Raw genomic sequence first — 20,441 nt, 5'->3', positions numbered from 1 at the left:
ACTGCTTCGTCAATATTGAAGCAGTGCACCGATTCCAGCCTCGTTCGTTCAGCTGTTTCGTTCAGCCTTATCATTGCCCCTACCCTGTACGCATTCCAGAAGTACTGCAGAAGCAAGCAGCAACCATCTTGAATGCAGTGTGAGCTGAGTAATTCCCTCAGGTATTTACGAGATAGTTTTGTTGCACCTTAGCTTGGAAGTGACGTCCAATAGTAGTCTATAACGCGACAGCTTCTCGTCTAGAAATCAAAAAGTTGCGCCCCATGTGTATGAAACCTGCCGAGCTGCATGATCGGATCGGCTTCGCAACTGTAACTCCGACTCCGCACATGCTGATACACGATGATGCCTGCGTCGGCACTCTCGAAAGAGGAGTCATCCTGAAAGATCTTCATGCTCTCTATTCATACCGTGGATGAATCAGCATTCTGGACCTGTATAGTAGAGAACAACTCTTTCCACGTTCAGCGTTTGTGGTGTTCGTGGGTCAGCGCCATACCACTATTGCCAAAGTCCAACGGTAAAGTCCCTGCGTGGCGGTCGAGACGCGGATATCTAGATGCCGATCATGGTATGATTTTTTGTGTATAATTACAAAACCACGGCATACTCACTCAAAAGGGAGATACTGCCACAGTCGACGCAAGCCACTCGGCAGTAATCGATGCCATGCATCGGCATAGCCGGTCTTTCACTTGTTAGGAAAGAGGCACAAATTGACTTGTTTGCATTCATAAGACTGTGCGTTGGATCAACATCTTCAAGCCAAAGATATACCGAATCGTGCACATTGTTCCAATATCGCTCTTGTGGTTCTGTTTGATTGGGAATTCCTTTGCCTGCGGCGCAGCTTTACGCCCGAGCGCTTCGAAGACCGGCTCACAATACGGGCGTGAACGGGGGCTTCGAAGGATTCATTCAGGGATCTTACCGTTCCCGCGAGGACGGCTGAACGGTCAAGAAAGGCAAGTCTCCTTCTTGGCACGGAAGCGCCATCAAGCCTCGACGGCGATAGGGCTAGAACCGTCACTTCACAGCTTCCTGGTCTAGAATGCGCTAATGCTGTAAAACTGAGCCGAAGCGTGTCAAGATAACCTTGGGGTTTGATTGATCGTGTGTTTCGACCACCGACCTGAGGCGGGATCCTGCGGCTGATTGTGACCCTTCACTCTCTGAACGTGGATGTCTGCCTTGAGCTGCATGATGACGGAAGCGAGCGCGTGTTATGACTGCACACGTTGCTTTACGAAAGCTCGAAGGCCGAGACCTTCTGTTGCCATTCTGCCACGAGGTCTGACCTCCGTGTGCGGAAGCACCGCGCTGGCGACACCGTCCGTGTGCAAGGCGACCAATGATTATCGGTGAACAGGGCACTGGATAATAACCGGCGCTTGGGTATACACAAACCCTCTAAGCGAACATGCTCGATCTTGCGTAATGCGCGACAAATGCGGCTTTGGTCTTCTTGTCAATGATGAAATATGGAAATGATGTTCAGCGACTTCAGCGAGGGATAGAAAGAGTAGCGGTAGGCTTTCCCACTACGCTGGTCGTCCCTTGCTACCGGTTACGCCCTGCTGCCGGTGAGCTGGATACCGTACAAGGTGGTTGCAAACAAGGACGTATACAGTACCCCTCACCAAGTTTCGGTGTACTAGATGAACGGCAATTGTCACAGTCCTTTGCTCGGGTGCTACAGCGCACGGCCAGAAGAATTGCAGTGGGTACACAAGGAGGGGTTCATGCGCCGCATGATCGCTAGACCAATGATGGTGTTTCAAATGCTGGCTTGTGTGCGTCGTAGGGCTGTAGGGCTGCGATAGAGGGTGGGAGAGTTACTGTCATCAGAAGGGTGGCTCGACTTGGCACAGCGGCCACTAAATATAGGCCGTTACCCCTCGCGATCGCGACGAATCAGCGCGTCTGTCGCTTGCGTGCTGCAAATGTGCTTCTTGCTTTTTGCGATAAATATGGAAGGAATGGCATTAGCACAGCGGTTACCCTTGAAGTATCGCCATCTGACGACACTGAAGCAGTAAAATAGAAACGAGCGCGCGTATGGCGATTGACTGGTTAGTGTATTTCGGTATGGACAAACACGCTCATGTAGGTGGTATTGCACTTGGCGTGTAACAACTCATCTCATACCCCTCTTGGGCATACATCCGGCCAGGGACAGCAGCACTGTACCAAGGATTCCAGGCATGCTGGTAGTCAACCCGGTACTGCGGTTCCATATGAAATCACATGACCTCTCGCAACATGCTCGTCTCTCGAGCATGTATTGCGTACAGCGGTGAGATTTGCACGGAACGCCCGATAGAACGGTCGCGTAGCGCCCCAAAGAGGAAACTGATTCGTCTTGGTAATTGTCCAACCACTCAGAGCTCGCGACAAGAACCGATAGCAGGGTTCCTAAACGACGCTAGCCATCTGGGGGCACACGTGGGTCTTCACGCCCTACAGACTCACCGTCGGAACAACCTCAACTTCTGTGTCACTTTCACAAGACCTGAGCATTCGCATAGGAAATATGCGTTTCAGCTATCGTGGACCGATGATGAACCTGGACATGCACTGCGCGATTTGTGTGTTGGCAGGCATTGCTGCGGGGTGCCATCTGTTACCGTAGCATAGTGGTGGCCTAAACGGTGTGGAATGTGTGAACTTGGGCGCTACAACGACAAGCCAACTCGGTACATGAAGTCGAAAGAAGATGCCCACGTCATGCGTGCCAAGCTGGGGTTCCTGATGCCCGCTGGAGCGCAGAACACCGATTCGCGTTCGAGGGGCTCCGCCAACAGGGCGTAACTCAGCCATGCTGGGCGAGAGTACTGCGAAGCAGATGTGTTACTGTGCCTGCTACAGCAATAGCATGATTCAGATACTCAGTAACTCCCCTTCGACCGCCAGTCTATCTTGCTTTAAGCGAAGAAGGAGTGAAAATGAGTTGTTGGGATGCTGGCGGACATTAACAAGCGCATGTGGGAAGGAAGAGTCTCCCGGTACCACGACCGTGGAAGTTTCGTATGCGGGAAAAGCTTGTCTAGCCTGGATGTCGGCGCGGGTGGACGACTCCAGCGGTCCACGACGCCGTTAGTCTGTGTTCTGGGTTCGAGTTGCTAACGCGGTGTCGGGGTAAAAGGTATATTCTGCATATATCCGACACGATTGCCCTGAAAAGCCGAAACGGTCCCCTTTTAGTTGGATGAGACATCACCAACGAGAGAGTCGAAACAGCAATGCCATTGTCTCCTGAGCTACGTTGCACAGTTACAGCAGGTGCAGCACTGTCGGCAAACATATCCCCTGTCATTATCTGGACGCTGTTAGAAAAGTGTTATAGTTGAAGGTCTGATAGCGAAGTGGGGAATGTCTCTCAGGCGCGGGGATATGGGCTCCAATGTTTGAGGCGAGTCGCTCTAGACAGGTTCAAAGCCCCACACATAGCGAAACCAACATCGAATCGAGGAGCCCTACAAGAGCAGCTGAGTCGTCATGGTCCATAGCTGAAGTCGAGGTCGCAACACGTGTAGCACATCTATATGCCCTCTTTCCTCTTTGATTAGTAGCGCAAGAGAGCCATCATGATCTACGGGCCAACACGTGTGTGTCTCAGTCATGTTCTGCGGAATCAACTGAACTCGCTGCTCCTATGGTTGTGAAACGGCCCCCGCAATCTCCATGCTTTATGCAGTGATAGTGCTATTGACAACACCAAGCTATATAGCGTGCGCGTGGACTGCCCCTAGTAAGGGCTGAAGATAGTCAATATCTGCCTATCATGGCCAAGGATCAATGGGACGATATACCTTTACATCTCAGCAACTAATGCGCCACCACGCTTTGAAATGGCTAGTAATTTCCCTACAGCCGGCAGATGTGACTCGACACCAGGGCGTCTGCAGTAGTTTAATGCGAGCCATTGATAGATGATGAGATTGTAGAAGATACCACATGATAGCGCTATGTAGTGCCAGGCAATCATCCAAGATTTAGCGACGACCATTACGCACAATGGACTAGGAGAAGCGATCTTGAAACTGTACCTTACTTGAGTGAAGATATTCTTGGATATCTTGCACTGGCGGCTCAGTGAAGGCGCAGCTGCGGAAGGCGCGAAGCCCACAAGCCTCGACCGCCAGGCGTAGGGCGTACCGTTGGAAGTAACGGCAACAACGCGCTAGCAGGGCATTTTACCAACAGCAAACGAGGTTCAAGGCGTGTCTGGCAGTGTTTCGAGATGATAGAATTCCAATGGTGATTGGCTTTCCTTAAGTCGTTGGTGGAAACAACGCATAGCTAAGCTTTGTGCTGACTGCCACTATGCGCATTCGGGCCCAGAACTCACCGACACTGCAGTAAGGTGCTGATGCGGCTGCGGAAGAACATGGAACAGTGCGTAGGGCTGGTGGAATGCTATGCTGTTTTGAAGTGGACGTCTGGGGCTCATCGAGTGGTGGCGCTTTTGCAGCCAGCGTACTTTTCTTAGGTACCGCGTGACAAAGCAGACTAAGAGAATGGAACGGCTGGGTTGGTGCCCTTGTGCTAGCTAGATGCAGGATATGGTCCTGATACAGCAGGCTTCCTGATTCCCACGAGGGATTGTGGAGAGTCGGTGTCAAGCAGCTGTCGGAGCTGTCGGAATGCTAGGGACCAGAAACGAGTCGCGGTGTGCCAGGCCGTCGAGAGGTTGCGCATGCACAACGGCGCAGCGGCGAGCAGCCAATGGCTGCGGGCGCTGAGCGAGTGTGATGATCTGGTGTGAGCCGGTCAAGGCGCAATTTACCCACGACAGCGAGACGTTTGCACTTGTTTGCAGGTGATTTTCGCATTCATCTGTTCGTTCGCTTTTGGCCCCCATGCCATGTGTGGGCGGGCATGCGGCACAATGGAGGAGACGGCCTGGCATGGGCGCGACTTGCAACGGACCAAGCTCCCTCCCCCGCGAGGGCCTTCGGACGAGAGCCGACGCGTGATGATAGCGACTCCTCGCAAGACATGGACGCATGCGGGAGAGCATACGCACGCCGCACGCAGGGACGGAGATAATGACAGACCCGGCGCCGCGTGAGGTTGGACCGTTCAGTGACGGGGCACTGACAGGCCCTAGGGTCATAGGGCTGTTTGTGATGTGCAATGTGCCAGCAGCCAGGGTAGCAGGGTTGGTGGGGACGCGACAGGGAACTGTAAAGAGGACATGGGATCAAGACACCGCTCCCCAGTAGACCGTTTTGGTTTCAATACACTGCCAGCCCGACGCTTCCGTGCCCTCAGCTGCCAGCCTGCCCGTCCCTCACTGGCCCCGCTGCCAGCCCGCGCTAGCGCCCATACTAAATTTACAAGACCGCAGTCGGTGAAAGTACACCGGCCAGGGTTGCTCCAAATCGTACCAAATTGAGAAATGCTCGAGCCCGCATCGCGTAGCCCAGGGTGCATGCGAGGGCCTGAAGCTGGGGACCAACACTAGCATGTCTGTGCTCCACAAGAACGACTGCGGACGTAGACAGGACGGCGAGATAAATATACAGTCACCCCCGAGTGCCAGACTGAGCCTCTCATCATCCCACTGATAACCAGATATCCCGCTCCATATTTCTTCTTCGTTCCTCATCCTTTGCTGTGTGAATGTCCCCCACATCTACCCTCATCATGCATAGACACGCGGGCTACCCATATGCCAACCCGGCTCCCACTACCACAAGATACTCGGGCACCTCGTCAGCCTTCTCTGCTTCGGCAAACCCCAACGAAGACTGGACCAAGATCTCAGATCTCGCTGAGCGCAGGCGGATACAGAACCGCATTGCCCAACGTAACTACCGCAAGAAGCTCAAGAAGAGGCTCGAAGACTTGGTGAGTTCTTGTGCTACCACGCCTCGTATCGCTCGGAACAGCATACTAATCCCGTTGCAGGAGCGTCGTGCTGCCTCCAGCTCAGCTTCACCTGAGCAGAAGCCTGCCGAGCTGCAGCCACCACAGCGATCCCCGCGCCAGGAGTTTCCTTCTCCGTCGTCTTCGGAGTCCTCATACACCACCCCACCTGCCGAGGATCGCATGTTCTCGCATCAGTACACGCGCCAGCTTTCCACCACCCCACCTCCATTCTCCGTAGCATCGTATTCGTCAGCATACCCAGCGCCAGATGCAGTTGCATACTCAATGCCGTACTCCACCTCGCCCTACCACACAATACCAACCACACTCACACCGGAAATGCCAAGCTACACTTACCTGCCGCCGCCTCACTCGTCTTCCTACTCTATTGGCCTACCAAGCCTCGTACCAAGCATGAAGAACGAGTACTACGCCGACGAAGACACCAGCCCCTTCGGTGTCGGCTACGCGGCGATTTGTGGGAACGATATCCTACCATCACACTCCTACGCAGACTCAGTAAGGATCCCCACCCGCCAGCCCTACTATGCATAAAACGCCCAGCTCTTGCACCCGCTGCTGCTACTTCGACGAGCAAGCGCTGACGGCCACCGGTAGACGACACTGCCTTTCGACTTTCCGACAACACCCAACTCGATGCCACGAACACCGCCGCTGCGTGCCCTCTCCACTATGTGAGAACGCGGCGGTTGTGTGCGAGCCTTGACTTCTCTTCTCTGCGAGACACTGTCTCTCTCTTCTGTGTTTATAGTTTTCTTGTTTTGCATTTCAGCGATCGGTCGTTTTTAGCAAAGGTCCCTCGCTTGACCATGGAGAAATGGTGTTTGGCGTTCCTCATCTCTTCACAGAGATTGTTTTGTCATGAATGGGGACGAAGCTCGCCATGATACGCAGCCCCAGTGCCAGTGCGAGCCTGTGGTTGGATCGTACAGCAATAAATATTGTTATCCACTCTAATTCCTGTTTGACTTGCAAATGATTGAGAGTAAATGCGATTAATCGTGACATGTGCATAAAATGTGCAGTGATGGTGATGTACACGTCGTGACAGCGCGAAGAAAGTGCCCCAAGCGGTGAGATCATAGCTCTTTCCGCGCGTGCTCCGCCAAGCCTGTCGCGACGCGTCGTGCCTTCCAGATCCACGCAGGCAACGTCAGCGACAAAACCCAATTGCGACCACCACCACCACCACTCTCACATGGCTCCCACAAAGCGTTCGCGCGTAGAGAAGGCACGACAATATCTCGCTGGAGGCGCAGTATTCCGCGAAGACTCCGACGACGAGCTTGGCTACGAAGACCACCCCTGGGAATGGATCTACAATGAGAATGGCATCGACGATGCGCAGCCAGAGAATGCCTCGCCAAGAAAGAGAAAGACTGCGCCCACACCGCCAGGAAAGCGCATAGTCGGTGCGCGCATGGGCAACTTCAAGTGCAAAGTGGGAGATACCGTACTGCTCAAGGCTGAGGGCAACCAGGCATGGGTCGGCATCATCTGCGACTTCCACCAAGACCCGGAAGACGACGAGAAGATGGCCAAGTTCTTGTGGTTCTCCTCCGAAAAGGAGATCCGTAACCAGAGCAAAAAGCGCTCCGACTTTCTTCCCGTAAGTCGTCGACTCGGCCGTATCCCAAATTATGCACACTGACATTCGATAGAACGAACTCTACATATCCGCCGCATTCGACGACAACCCCTTAGCCTCGATCAATGGCACTGCCAAGATATTCTCCCTAGATCGTTTCCAGGAGCTGTACCCGGCTGGCGTGAAAAAAGCCTCGAAAGACTACGGCAAGGTCTTCGTCTGTCGGAGGGGCTGCAATACGCGCACGACCACATACACACCAGAATTCAAGTGGGAAGACGTATACAACGAGGCCAAGGACATCCCAACATTGGTCGATCTTGTGGGGTCTCAGACCAAAGCCACTAGGAGAACTGCCGGTCGTCCTAAGAAGCAACAGCAGCCCGACTTGGACCAATTCGTGATCCCTGACTCGGACGATGATGACTTGCCAAAAACTCCACGGAAGCGCCGGAAAATTAATGAAGCGACCACCCCCACATCGACCAGGAAGAGCCCGGCTACCAGGAAGTTCCTTACTCCAACACACAAAAGGATAGTGGTCAAGAAGCAGTTGGAGTTCACACCGCTTGGCACACGCGTGCTCGACCCTTCGGCCCTAAACTCACCATTCCAGATCGCGCGGAATCAACTCCATGTCTCTTCGGTACCTGCCGCTCTCCCTTGTCGAGAGGAGGAGTTCTCCACCGTCTACAGCCATTTGGACGCGGCCATCACGGACGGCTCGGGCTCTTGCATCTACATCTCGGGCACGCCTGGCACAGGGAAGACTGCAACTGTGCGCGAGGTCGTTGCCCAACTGCAAGCCTCAGTTCAAGCCGAAGAGTTAGACGATTTCATATTTGTTGAGATCAATGGCATGAAGGTCACAGACCCTCACCAATCATACTCGCTGCTGTGGCAGGCACTGCGCGGCGACCGGGTGAGCCCGTCACATGCACTGGAGCTGTTGGAACGCGAGTTCTCCACCCCTAGTCCGCGGCGGGTACCTTGCGTGGTCCTGATGGACGAGCTCGACCAACTCGTTACGAAAAATCAGTCCGTCATGTACAACTTTTTCAACTGGCCTGGTCTGCGGCACAGCAGGTTGATTGTCCTCGCCGTAGCGAACACTATGGACTTGCCAGAACGAACGTTAAGCAATAAGATCAGCAGCCGCCTAGGTATGTCCCAGCTAGCATAGCGATCCTTCAGGAACGCCCCACGTGTTTGGCATACTTCGATCCCCCTCATCAATACGCTACAATATCAGACGGAGACACCGATTCTCTCCAAACGATCTGCGTATCAATTTGATGTTATCGGTGCGACTTATATCATCGGGTACGTTCGTTTCTTTATGACAAGGGGCTAACACGCATACTCTAGGCTTAACGCGCATCACCTTCCCAGGCTATACACATGACCAGTTGATGCAGATTATCCAGTCGCGGCTCGAAGGTGTACCAGGCAACATTGTCCATCCTGACGCCGTTCAGTTTGCTGCACGCAAGGTGGCAGCTGTTAGCGGCGATGCGCGACGCGCGTTAGACATTTGCAGACGTGCCGTGGAAATCGCCGAATCGGAAACGATATCGCAGGACCGGGACGATGAGGCGCAGCCAGCTACCCCGAGTAGGACCGGTCGGGGTAACAAAGGAAATCTACCACCAAATGCTCGGTCAATTAAAGGTACCGGAGATCCGGATAGTCGGTCAAAAGATCGGGCGGGGCGGAAAGGTATAGTTACTATGGCGACGATCAAACAGGCCATCAATGAGGCCACGAGTAGCCCCCTGCAGCAAGCACTGCGGGCTCTACCGTTGGCGTCCAAGGTATTCCTTGCGGCACTCTTGGCACGGATCCGCAGGTCGGGCATTGGCGAAGCGATCCTTGGAGACGTTGTCGATGAAGCCAAACGGTTGGGGCTCATGAGTCAGTTGCTGCCTGTGCACGATTATATCCTCGCCCCTGAGGACGGCAGTAGCGAAATGATGAACGGCACAGCGCAGTCTACCACGCCGTCGAAGAATAGAGACACTGTTGTTAACCTTGGCTTGAAACAATCGGACCTCAAGGCAGCAAGGGCACTCGGTCTTGCACTTGCAGCCACCGAGCTTGCAGAGGCAGGCATTATAGGAGTAGAGGCCCGACATGGCGAGCGTGTAGGCCGCGTGAGGCTTGGCGTCGGTGAAGACGAAGTGCGGCTTGCACTAGGAGATGATGAGACTGTTCATGGCTTAGGTTTCGGTGCGTGATGTACCCATAGCCCCTCATTGCATTTGTCCATGCTCCGCAACAAATTCTAGAAGGTTGGTGTACCCCCGGCATGTTCCACCAGCAAGCGCATCTGAGTTTCAATATCCAACATATGTATACCCTTTGCGACCGCATAATATACCCCTCAGGGCCTAACGCCCGATTCTGCCCTTCCGATCGTAACTGTGACTGGTGCGACGGAGGCAATAAATACTGCAGCTGAAGTGCATTGCTCAATGACCTGTGCCACAGATCTACCGGTCAAACGTTACAGCTCCGGGCCGTCGACCGGGATCATTCAACGAACCAGATCGTTGTCTGGCAGTTTAGCCGTCCTCAACCGTTCCACGCCACGAGCTGTGTGGCTTTTGTGATGTCTCGCGAACCTCTCACTCCATGCCCCACGCCCACGTCTTCGTATACACCAACACGCTAAGCGAACAACGCCATGATGGCGTGGGCCTGGCCATCAATGTAATAATCGCATAGATACTTTCCCACGTATTACCCCCGCGCGCTTCACCAGCTGCGTTCTGTCTGCCTTCTTTCAAGGTGCTGGACAACATGATGCATTGTGGCGTGTACATGAAGCAGGTTTCACGATCGTGCACCTCTGCGATCACTTCATGCGTTGGGGGCTTGCTTGCTTGCTTGCTTGCGCTGTGCTGTACTGTACTGTACTGGCCGCATACACGGCCTTTTCTGCCCATTACCTTGCTTGAATACGAGACCTCACGCTGCTTGATTGGCTGTCGATGGTCGCGGATGGATGGACGGCGAGCTCCTCAACGAACGTATCAGGCTGGACGGCGAGGTTCGGTGTTTACAAACTCTGGAATGTTTCATTCGCATCATATCCAATGTTGGTTTCGGGCGTTTTGTTGGGTCCAAGGGCGTTTTTCTTACAGCAAGATAACACATTGGCTTGTTGATTGTGATGTTGGGGGTCGATGTATGTTGTATATGTGCGTACGTAGGTTACACAAAGCTTGGGGCAGGGCAACAGTAGGGAGAAATGGTTGTATGTGTGTGTGTGTGTGTGTGTGTGTGTGTGTATTAAAACGACGGAGGTAATTAGGGGATGCCTGCCCGATTGCTCTACATGGGCTGAGACTACTTTGTGATAACTCTGGCTCTCGAAAGGTGTTCCGTATTCTGCAAGTGGGCTTTTTGGATAGATGGCACGGTAGAGAGGCATACATGTGTGCGCCACTTTTCAAAATGTGAGTCCGTGGTACTGTTCAGCGCGAAGAATATGGTGCCCAACTATACGGAGAAACTCTTCCTGTCACATTTCCCCGATCATGATGGCTCTAACCACTATTACACATGGTTCATGTCGTGCGCCACTCAAAGTCTGTCGGGTAGCATCATACGACATTGCCACGAGGACGCTTTTGTAGCACGTATGTTCTGTGAATCAGTCCATGATACGTTATTTGACTCATCGCGTTTCGAGTCGTTGAATTGCGAGAGAGTTCTGACAAGGTATGCGCGGGCAAGCAAAGTCAGTATTCTAGAACGGGGGGTGTTCTTTTCTTCTGGAGCCTGGAGTAAATCGTGCATTCGAGCGACTCTACAGCTGTCACAGCGACACCATTACACTCCCTAGATACACGTCACAGGATGATTTATACAAACTCTCCCATTAGAGATCGAACATCTTCTTCAGAACAACAAAGACGGCATTCATATAACATCCATATGCATCTCAGAAGGGCTGCCCTCGAGTCTGTCCCTCCTCCTTCCCACCCCAAACGCGTTCTCCAAATCCACACCCACAACCCCCGCAGGCCACTCAATCAACGCCCAATTCTCCCTACCCAGCGCCATCGCAACCGCCGTTACGATGTCAGCTCCTAGACCCTCCAGCCACCATACATTCCTCACTCGGCCCGGCAAGACGGCGTAGTGGGCTAGTATGACAAGTGCGTGCGCGTTTTTAGCCTCGATGAGAGCGATAAACTCGCGGGGTATGCGGGTCGCCCAGACGAATATAGCGCCACGGTCGGTGAGCGTGGAGATGGTGGTGTCGTCGATGGAGTATGGCACTGCTGTCATGGGCGGATAGCGTTCGGGTAAGGTGAGTTGGCTGATCAAATTGAAGCTTTGACGGAGGTAGAGGAGAGCTTGGTTGAGGTAGACGCAGTATGGCTCTGAAGGTGTTTCGCTCTCCATCCATAGTTTTTCGATGGCTTCGAGACGTTGGTCTTCCGTGAGGGCGCGTGGAGTCGCAGGAACGGAGGTATTTGGCCACCATTCTCGGGCTGTGACTGGCTGCATTTTACTTCCTACGACCCAGTTCCAGCCTGATAGAAGAACAGTCAAGGGTCCACGGAGACCCCATATTGTTCTTAGTGCGCAGGATAACATTTTGTCTACTATATCTGGTGGCGGAACAACGGTATCTGGCGATATTGAAGCCCGTAGATTCTCGATATCTATCGCGGAAGTGCGGAAGAGATACACGGCCGTAAATGTCGAACTTGCGAAGAGTGCTGCAGCATTCTCTTGAGTTATGTTTTCAAGTTCCGTTCTATATCTCACGAGAGCTTTGTTCATACGCGCCGCTGCTAAAGTGTTCATCCTTCTCTTGTCTTCTTTGCGATCGTAAAGCCGACCGAGATGTAAAGAGGCCACTGAGAGCACGCAATTCGTTAAAAAGTCATGGTTTTGCGCCATCTCGGGGACATAGGTTTGCCAAGCTGCTTTTGCGGGATCGTCACTAGCAAGAGTGAGAGAAGTCGTAAATTCATAGTGACATAAGACCTCTTGTAGCGGCGGTGGAAGAAGCTCCCTAATGTCTTTCCAGGCATCGTCTAATCGGAGGTAAGGCGGTATAGTAAGCTCTGGAAAGTATCCCCGCTGAGAAGGAGATATAGGCAAGCTCGTGGAAAAGTCTAGGGGTGAATCGTCGAAAAACACCTCGGTCTGACGTGGTGTTTGCGTCGCAAGTGCTATTTCGTTACTGAATGCGATGAGGTTCGTTGGCGAATACGCCAGTGTGTTTCGGGTTTCTGGTGATTTCGGTGTAGGAGATGGTGATATAATGTGATGTTGTGTTGATATGGGCGATTTCGAAGTTGTTGAGAGTCGTGACGAAGGTGCCAGCATGAGAAAACTGCAAGTGTCACCTTTCTTGTCGCAATTCGCACAAGATGGATGCTTGCAGTCGCACTAGAACTCGATTTAGTATTATGGAAGACTGAAGAACCAACACTTGGTCCGATCTGAAAGCAGGTCATTGCCGTAGCCCATGTAGGTGTCGGTATCAAAGGTTCATGATGCCTTTCTTAGCATGTCTTTCGTCTATTTCAAGGCGCCATGATTTACAGGGCCTTCAAAAGCCCAAAACCTGGTCGATATCGACGTGGCTTCCGGATAAGCATCTTGATTACCCTGTGGCGCTGGGCAAGTAACATGGTTGAGATGCATCAAGCCGGCGTTACCCGCCCCGTGTACATATGGGTGTAAGAAGAGACAAGGATGAAGTACTCACCTTTATGCGCCTTCGCTTGCACTCTTTGCAGCCCAGTCTTGTCTTGTTATGTGATCGTCTGGTGGCCATGTCTTTTGACCGTGGAAGCCGGTGACTATACAGTGTATACTGTGGCGTAAAAATATGGAAGAAGCAACTGATCAGTTAGCGATCGAGTTTCCTGGTGAGCTTACGACACGTTGAAGTCGTATATACGCAATGCGAATGCTGACACGATATACAGAACGCTGTTGAAGCGTACAAAGGTTGTCGAATTCGAGATTGAATGTTTCGTAAGGTGCGGCTGTGACACTTCCCCACACTGGTCCTGAAGCTAGCCGCGAACGGCAGTTTTCGTACTGCGCAAGCTGTGATTGGCTGTTAAGACATTCGGAAGCATCCACGTTCCGGATTCTCCTACGTGTGACGCAACCCTCGACATCCTGTTGATCATCCCTTGGAGTTCTAGATTTCACGTCTGCCATTGATGTGATCTGCTGATTTCTATTCATTGCTTTTGTGTAGCGTTCAAACGCCTTGCAAATGCACATGCTGCGCGTTATCTACCAGACCTGTAATCAGATGGAATGCGTAAATCATAACCACATATACGGTCATTCAACTAAAAAGCGTTCCACTCGAGCTAAAGATAGCTCTTAGTTCTTGAAAATGGTAGCCTCGTTCCAACGACCTGCGGCCTTCGCCCTGTAGTCGTCCTTGACCTTCTGTTCGCTCTTCCATTGGCTGAGCAACGCAAGTCCAGCCTGAGCTTCTTCTATCGTAATGCTCGACAGTTCCAGAGTCTTTTGTAGGTCTTGCTCGTTCTGAGATTTCGAGCTGTTGTCGAGGATGTACCGGACGTTGTATCCGGACTGCAGGTGGCGTGCGCTCTGCGAGTGCTTCTTAAGGAAGTCATTATTGTAGGCTTTAAGGTCGGCATCCGGAGGCGGTGTGGTGAAAGACTCCTTGATAACCTCCGAGGCCTGAGATGAGAGAGGCTCAGCGGGTTTAGTGACTGAAAGGTTAGTGATACACATAACGAGGCATCTTGGCCTTGACTTACTAGCCTGACGGAAGCGAATGCTCTGCTCGTGCAGCTTCGGGTTCTCCGGATCGATCTCCCGTGCGGCCTGCAGACATTTCAGGGCGAGCAGATATTTGTCTGGATAGCTGTTAACACATATATCATGCGGCATGTCGAATCAAGGAGCTTACTGCGTCGGAGGTAGACCTCGAAACCTACGTTCTGAGCTTCGATGTTCTTGGGAGCTAGCTCAAGCATCGGCTGCAGGAAACGTAGTGCATCCTCCAGAGGCTGCTTTGTTTGCAGAAGCTTCTCGCCGTTTGGATCTTGGTCTTCCTTCTTAGTCTCGCCATCATCACCCTTGGCAGTGGCCTTTGCTGCAGCTGCCGCTTTCCGTTCTGCCTCAGCCTTCTCAGCCTTCTCCCTCTCCTTTTTAGCCTTCTTCTCAGCCTTCTTACGCTCTGTAGGGTCTAGTTTCTCAAGATCAAGCTCGTCTGCATTCGCAAACTTAGGGTTGTCTGCTAACCGTACGTATAGTTCGACTGCTTGAGTAGCTGCCCTAGTGAAGAAAGGATGGTCACGGAGGTGGTCCTCCCATCTGACCATGTCGATGTAAGCACGGATCTGGCCCTTTCGTAACGAGAAGCTGTGGAAGTCGAATTGGTCTTCATGCCATATGTCAAAGATATCGGCAATAGCTGTGAAGCGCTTGAGAGCAAGTCCATATTTCTCCTGTCGCAGGTACGCCTCGCCGTCTTCAAGTAGGTACCACATGCACTGCATGTCGTGGAGATCGCCGAGGGGTCCGCCCACAGTCTCATTGCGAGTGAATTTACTCATGGTGTTTAGCGCGGTTTCGTTCTCGTTGTTTCGTAGCTGGTACTTGGCGCACTTGGTGTTGATGTATCGATCTCTCTCATCAAGCTCTCGCGCATGGTTGATCGTTTCCGAAGCTTTCTGAACGTCGCCCATGTGCTTGTAAATCCGGGCCTTTGTCTGGTTGTAGTCAACCGATTTCGGGTCCTTCTCGAGAAGCTTGTCTATATACTCCATGGCCTTCTTCAGGTCGCGGCTTTGAACGTAGTTGTAGTGCTGAGCCAAAAAGTATAGCACGGATTGCTCAAAACGATCAGAGTTGTCGCCGTTGCTCTCACCGTTCGTCTGCTTTTCCGAAGCATAGCCGAGCACAAGCTCTTCGATGACGGCCTTCTTTTCTTCGTCCCGGTAAAGCGACTTGATGTTGGGGAAGGTTGAGGGTACGCCCTTGTTCAGCATCCTCCTGAGGTATTGATCCACTTGCGTCTTGAAAGTCTCGCCCTGAAGGAAGTCCAAGGGTATCCGCCTCGCAGCGTCGTTGCGCTCGTTCTTGCTAGCGAAAGACTGATACAGCTCGTTCAGCTTCTCGATATCGGCGTTGTTGGATCGGTCCAGTCCGAGGGCCTTCTCCAAGCCATCGAAGTATGCGCGGTACTCGCTGTTCCTGCTCAGGAGAATCCTGTAGGCCTTCTCAGCCTCCTCTTTCTGTCCGAGTTCTAGGAGGTATTTTGCCTTCAATTCCAGCGCAGCGCTTCGATCCAGACTAACCCGCATCACTTCATCCAAGTGCTTCAGCGCACGCTCCACGTCCCCAGACTCGTATATTATCATGTTCTTGTAGAGGGTCGCTTCCGAGTGCTCGAGATCCTGCTTGGACGGGGGCTGCTTGAGTGTCTCTTCATAGGTCTTGAGGATATTCTCGGCCTCGGCGTAATTGCCCGACAGATGGTAAGCTACCGCCAATGCCGTCCAGTTCTGTCGCAGCTGCGGCCGCTCTTGCATCATCTTTCGCCGACTCTCGATGTATCCTTCATAGTCGCGGACCTGGCATTGGAGAAGCGCGAGATCGCGGAGAATATTCAACGAGCCAGGCTCCAAGCGCAGAGCCATCTTGTAGGACTTGATCGCCTCGGGATAGTTCTTGACCGATCGCCATAACAAGCCGTAGACGTGCCAGCAGATGTGCGACTTCATGTCGTTACGGAGGGCTTCTTTGCAGAGAGCGAAGGCCTCGTCACCCTGGCCCTGAGAGTTGAGAATCAGGGCCTTCATCGCTTGGGTGTCGCCATGTGTGGGGTGCTTCTTCAAGATCTGCTCGGCAGCTTTCAGGCCTGGCGGGGTCAGCGGTGGTGTCTGTCGTCCTTGGATTGACGCGTACCCTTCTTATATAGCTTGCCCTCATAGAATTTGACGAGCGATCGGAAGAGCGTCTGCTCCTTGCTGGGAAGTGGTTGTGGCATCGCGACGGTTGTGTGTCTGGAAGATGCGAAGCGTGGATGAGGTTCCGTCTACGAATTACTTCCAGTCGGAATTGAGAAGTTGACGCAATTGCGACGGGATTGGAAGGGGCTCAGGTTGATGGGAGGATGATTTAGTCGGCGCAGTATATCATTGCGACAATGGTTGTTGAACAAACAGCCGTTGTATTGGTGGCTGGTAGCGGATGTGGCACTACGTCGTGTGTGGGGAGCTCTGAAATTCGATGTCGGAGTGCTAGGACCACAGCGCCCGCACCTCGACCTCGTCATGCACGTGCGCATCTCTACACCCCGCCTGGATGCAGTTGTTACATCGTCTTCGCTGAGACACATGCTGGAAATAGCGCAAGATTCTTGAGCTATCTGAACAAGCTACCAAAATACACTACAAACTAGACACAATTCATAATACAGCCATGGGAACTACTCGGGTGCTTTTGCAACAGCCATTTACTTCGACAGACGTCCTGATCGCCGTTTTTCAGTCGTAGCGTCGCCTTTGGCCACCTCTGTAGCAGCAACCTTGGTCTTCTTTGCGGCGCCGTTCGAAGCAATCTTGCGTTTCTTGACAGGCTGCGTCTCTTCAGCTTCGTCAGCTGCTTCTTCCTCGACCTCCTCCTCAGCCTTCCCCTCAACCGCCTCAACGTCTTCTTTCGCCTTCCTGCTGCCACGCTTCGGCCTTGCTGGTAGCTTCTCTTCAACAGCATTGACAGTCTCCTCTTTAACTTCCTCCTTCACGTTCTTACGTCCTCGCTTTGACTTGGCCGGCGCCTCCTCCTCAACTTCGTCGTCTTTTTCTTTGACGGTCTTGGCCTTCCTTTTTCCGCCCTTCTTAGGCTTTGTATCCTCTTCTGCATCCTCTTGTTCTGCACCTTCCGACACATCGCCAGCAACGGCTGCTGTCTTCTTCTGGAGACTTGGTACGATGGCCGAAGTTCGCCCACCAACCTTGAGGAATGTGATCTTCTCACCGGTAGGGAGCTTGCTTGCTTCCTTTTTGCCTTTGCCCCATCGATGCTTCATCAACCAGTCTTTGGGAAAGGCATCCGAGTCTCCGTTGGCTGCTACAGCAGTATCGCAAACGTACATAATGGCATCGTGCAGCCGCTTGATCTGCTCATCGCTGAAGGTGTTGCTGTATTGTTCTGGATGCAAACGAGCCTGATACATAACCTCGTCACTATGAGTATTAGCGATTCTGTTTTGAACTTTTGATGTGTTAACATACCCAACCCAGTTGCCTATACCCGACACATTCGCTTGGCTTTTAATCATCAGCTTCATTCCATATGCAATCAGCTTGCAATATCTTCACTTACTCAAGGAGCAATGCTTTCACAGGCACCTTCTTGCTCCGCAGCTTCTTACTAAGCCAATCGACTGTTAAAATGTCCTTGTCGATCACAGGATCCGGTCCATTTTCTTTCAATGGTGAAGTTTTTCTCATGTCCTCGGCAGCAGCATCTACCAATCTAACACGAGCAAGCCGCCTCGCATCTACCAACGCGACTTCGTTCTTGGAATCTTTCAACTGCAAGATGAACTTCCAGTACTTGGGCGGCCACTCTGCTTCTCCGGGCTTGGTTGGACGATAGTATGCTGTTTCGTCGTTGCTGAACTTCTAAATCAGGTATTCCAAGTCAGTAAATGTCTCTTACGCAGTTCGTAGATGGAGGCCACGAACCATCCAGCCTGCCATTCCAAAATGCATTAGAGGATGCGGCGGTGAGTCCATGACTAGCCAAAAGTATTTGCCTTGTTGTCGCGCGTCTAATATCTTCTTTCCGCTCATGGCTTCCTGGAAGGCGGATGCTGAAGTGCCGACCTTTCCAAAGACGATCTAGGTAATGTAAGTTGACTTCCTCTAGTCAAGATGGGAGGTGAAAGGCGCACGTTATCTTCCTGTGCCTTGACATTCTCGATGGTTTTGCCAACAGCATGTTTCCTCAGGAAGCTGACAATGCGCGCAACTTCTGCGATCTACCTGGTATCAGCAACTATCATGCGTATGGCGACTGGAACGCGTCCTGACCTCGGGCATGGCGCCGGCACTTAATCAAACTCTTTTGTATTTTTCGCGAGTACAGAAGGCAGTATCTAGAAAAGCTCGGAAATGATGCGCAATACGTCAGATAATGTGGTTGTGGTCGTGAGTTGAGCTGGAGCACCCTGAGTGTGAGGTCGCGTCGCGGGTCGAAGGCTTAGCGTGAGACGCGTTCTCACGAGATAAGCCCGCTACGTCACCACTCATTTTCCATCTCATCCTTTGTCTCAACTTCTCGATGATATCAACCCATGCGGTTTCTCTGAGCTTCTCAAGTGCAGTGCCGATTAAATGCCACCGTCCCCGGGCACAGGAGGATGGACCTGCCTTTCTGGGATGCCCCGCAACGCCGGTCGCGGGATCGGAATGACATCGACGCACGATAAGATGCGGTTTACATAATTGATCGCACTACACGCCAACCCACGTGTACATCAACTCGATGTTTCCCACTTACAATCTTCGAGGTTCTACTTCACGGACGTCATGCGGTGGAATTGGGTAGCTGTCGCTGCGAGTGCAGCCTGTGTGTCCTCACACGCAACTCATCATGTCGAAGACCAACAGGCTTTCTCCCAAGAACGACTAGATGAGCTAGAGAGGAAGTGGGGTACAGATGTGAGTCTCACATTCAGCAGTATTCAAATCAGCTGACAAGTGCTTAGTGGGGCTTTTCTGGCATCTCGACCTTCGCCCATCTACCGCACACACGCTGCTTGACTCATCCAGAGACGACATATGACATTGCTATCCTAGGTGCGCCTTTCGATACTGCAGTCTCCTACCGACCGGGAGCTCGATTCGGTCCTCGTGCAATCCGCGCAGGATCAAGTCGTCAAACGTCCTTCCGTGGTTTCAACCCGCGAGCCAACCTCAATCCATACACGTCATGGGCCAAAATCGTCGACTGCGGAGATATACCAATCACACCTTTTGACAACACACTGGCGTTGAAACAAATGAGCGAGGCCTTTCTTGAGCTTGGGAAGAGGCCTGCGACCGAGAAGAGTACAGAGAGCGGCGTGCAGTATCTCAAGAAGCCGAAGCTGCTTACTCTGGGTGGAGATCACAGCATCGCACTCCCTGCTTTGAGGGCTCTAAAGGATGTGTATGGGCAGCCGATTGCCGTAGTACACTTTGACGCCCACTTGTAAGCAATGTCTCAGTACGAACCATGTGAGGCATGTACTGACCTCCGACACCAATATTTAGGGATACCTGGCACCCTGCGAAGTACCCATCCGCTTGGATCGACCAAGAAGATCCTTCTACACAGTCTTTCTTCAACCATGGCAGTATGTTCTGGATCGCATCAACAGAAGGCCTAATCGCAAACGGCTCCAGTGTGCACGCTGGACTGAGGACACGGCTTTCGGGCGATGAGCCAGACGACTACGTCGACGATTCGCAGCAAGGCTGGATACGTATTGCAACAGACGATATCGATGAGATTGGAGTAAAGGGGGTTATTACTTCTATCATGAATCGAGTGGGAACCGAGATGCCGGTCTACCTCAGTATCGACATCGACGTGATCGACCCTGGGCTAGCACCAGGCACCGGAACGCCGGAGCCGGGTGGTTGGACTACGCGTGAACTCATCCGCATATTGAGAGGTATCGAAGGCATGAACGTTATTGGTGCAGACATTGTAGAAGTCAGTCCAGCGTATGATGGTTCCGCAGAAACCACAGGAATGGCAGCGGCACAAGTCGCCTACGAGGTGCTTACAAGTATGGTACGGAAAGGTCTTATCGAACAAGCACGAACAAAGGTGACGGCGCACGAGGACAAAGATGAGGGCAAAGATGAACTCTAGACCAGAATATACATACCTCCATGGCGCTCGATGCATCACAAATACAACGATAGCTCAC

The 20,441-nt window shown here is 52.4% G+C and overlaps 6 protein-coding genes across 6 annotated transcripts; 3 read left to right on the top strand and 3 right to left on the bottom strand.

The window, feature by feature from the left end:
• Positions 1 to 5,652: 5,652 nt before the first annotated feature.
• Positions 5,653 to 6,432, top strand: ALTATR162_LOCUS4803 (uncharacterized protein; the record flags this gene model as incomplete). The annotated part of the gene is made up of 2 exons (XM_043312418.1): positions 5,653 to 5,856; positions 5,917 to 6,432. 2 exons carry the CDS (start codon positions 5,653 to 5,655, stop codon positions 6,430 to 6,432), a joined length of 720 nt encoding a protein of 239 aa, XP_043168353.1.
• Positions 6,433 to 7,096: 664 nt separating this feature from the next.
• ALTATR162_LOCUS4802 (uncharacterized protein) lies at positions 7,097 to 9,723 on the top strand (the record flags this gene model as incomplete). The annotated part of the gene is made up of 3 exons (XM_043312417.1): positions 7,097 to 7,507; positions 7,560 to 8,649; positions 8,855 to 9,723. 3 exons carry the CDS (start codon positions 7,097 to 7,099, stop codon positions 9,721 to 9,723), a joined length of 2,370 nt encoding a protein of 789 aa, XP_043168352.1.
• A 1,690-nt stretch (positions 9,724 to 11,413) lies between these two features.
• ALTATR162_LOCUS4801 (uncharacterized protein) lies at positions 11,414 to 12,097 on the bottom strand (the record flags this gene model as incomplete). The annotated part of the gene is made up of 1 exon (XM_043312416.1): positions 11,414 to 12,097. One exon carries the CDS (start codon positions 12,095 to 12,097, stop codon positions 11,414 to 11,416), a length of 684 nt encoding a protein of 227 aa, XP_043168351.1.
• A 1,761-nt stretch (positions 12,098 to 13,858) lies between these two features.
• ALTATR162_LOCUS4800 (uncharacterized protein) lies at positions 13,859 to 16,502 on the bottom strand (the record flags this gene model as incomplete). The annotated part of the gene is made up of 4 exons (XM_043312415.1): positions 13,859 to 14,217; positions 14,266 to 14,364; positions 14,418 to 16,373; positions 16,421 to 16,502. 4 exons carry the CDS (start codon positions 16,500 to 16,502, stop codon positions 13,859 to 13,861), a joined length of 2,496 nt encoding a protein of 831 aa, XP_043168350.1.
• Positions 16,503 to 16,970: 468 nt separating this feature from the next.
• ALTATR162_LOCUS4799 (uncharacterized protein) lies at positions 16,971 to 18,561 on the bottom strand (the record flags this gene model as incomplete). Its single annotated transcript, XM_043312414.1, has 6 exons — positions 16,971 to 17,700; positions 17,749 to 17,784; positions 17,840 to 18,133; positions 18,179 to 18,360; positions 18,414 to 18,500; positions 18,553 to 18,561. The coding sequence occupies 6 exons, from the start codon at positions 18,559 to 18,561 to the stop codon at positions 16,971 to 16,973; spliced, it is 1,338 nt and encodes a 445-aa protein (XP_043168349.1).
• Positions 18,562 to 19,050: 489 nt separating this feature from the next.
• ALTATR162_LOCUS4798 (uncharacterized protein) lies at positions 19,051 to 20,383 on the top strand (the record flags this gene model as incomplete). The annotated part of the gene is made up of 3 exons (XM_043312413.1): positions 19,051 to 19,182; positions 19,230 to 19,714; positions 19,777 to 20,383. The coding sequence occupies 3 exons, from the start codon at positions 19,051 to 19,053 to the stop codon at positions 20,381 to 20,383; spliced, it is 1,224 nt and encodes a 407-aa protein (XP_043168348.1).
• Positions 20,384 to 20,441: the final 58 nt, after the last annotated feature.

Source organism: Alternaria atra, assembly GCF_907166805.1.
Source record: "Alternaria atra isolate CS162 genome assembly, contig: 23, whole genome shotgun sequence".
Lineage (NCBI taxonomy): Eukaryota > Fungi > Ascomycota > Dothideomycetes > Pleosporales > Pleosporaceae > Alternaria > Alternaria atra.
Note: the sequence above shows the minus strand (reverse complement) of the source record. Positions and strands in the feature narration are given on the sequence as shown.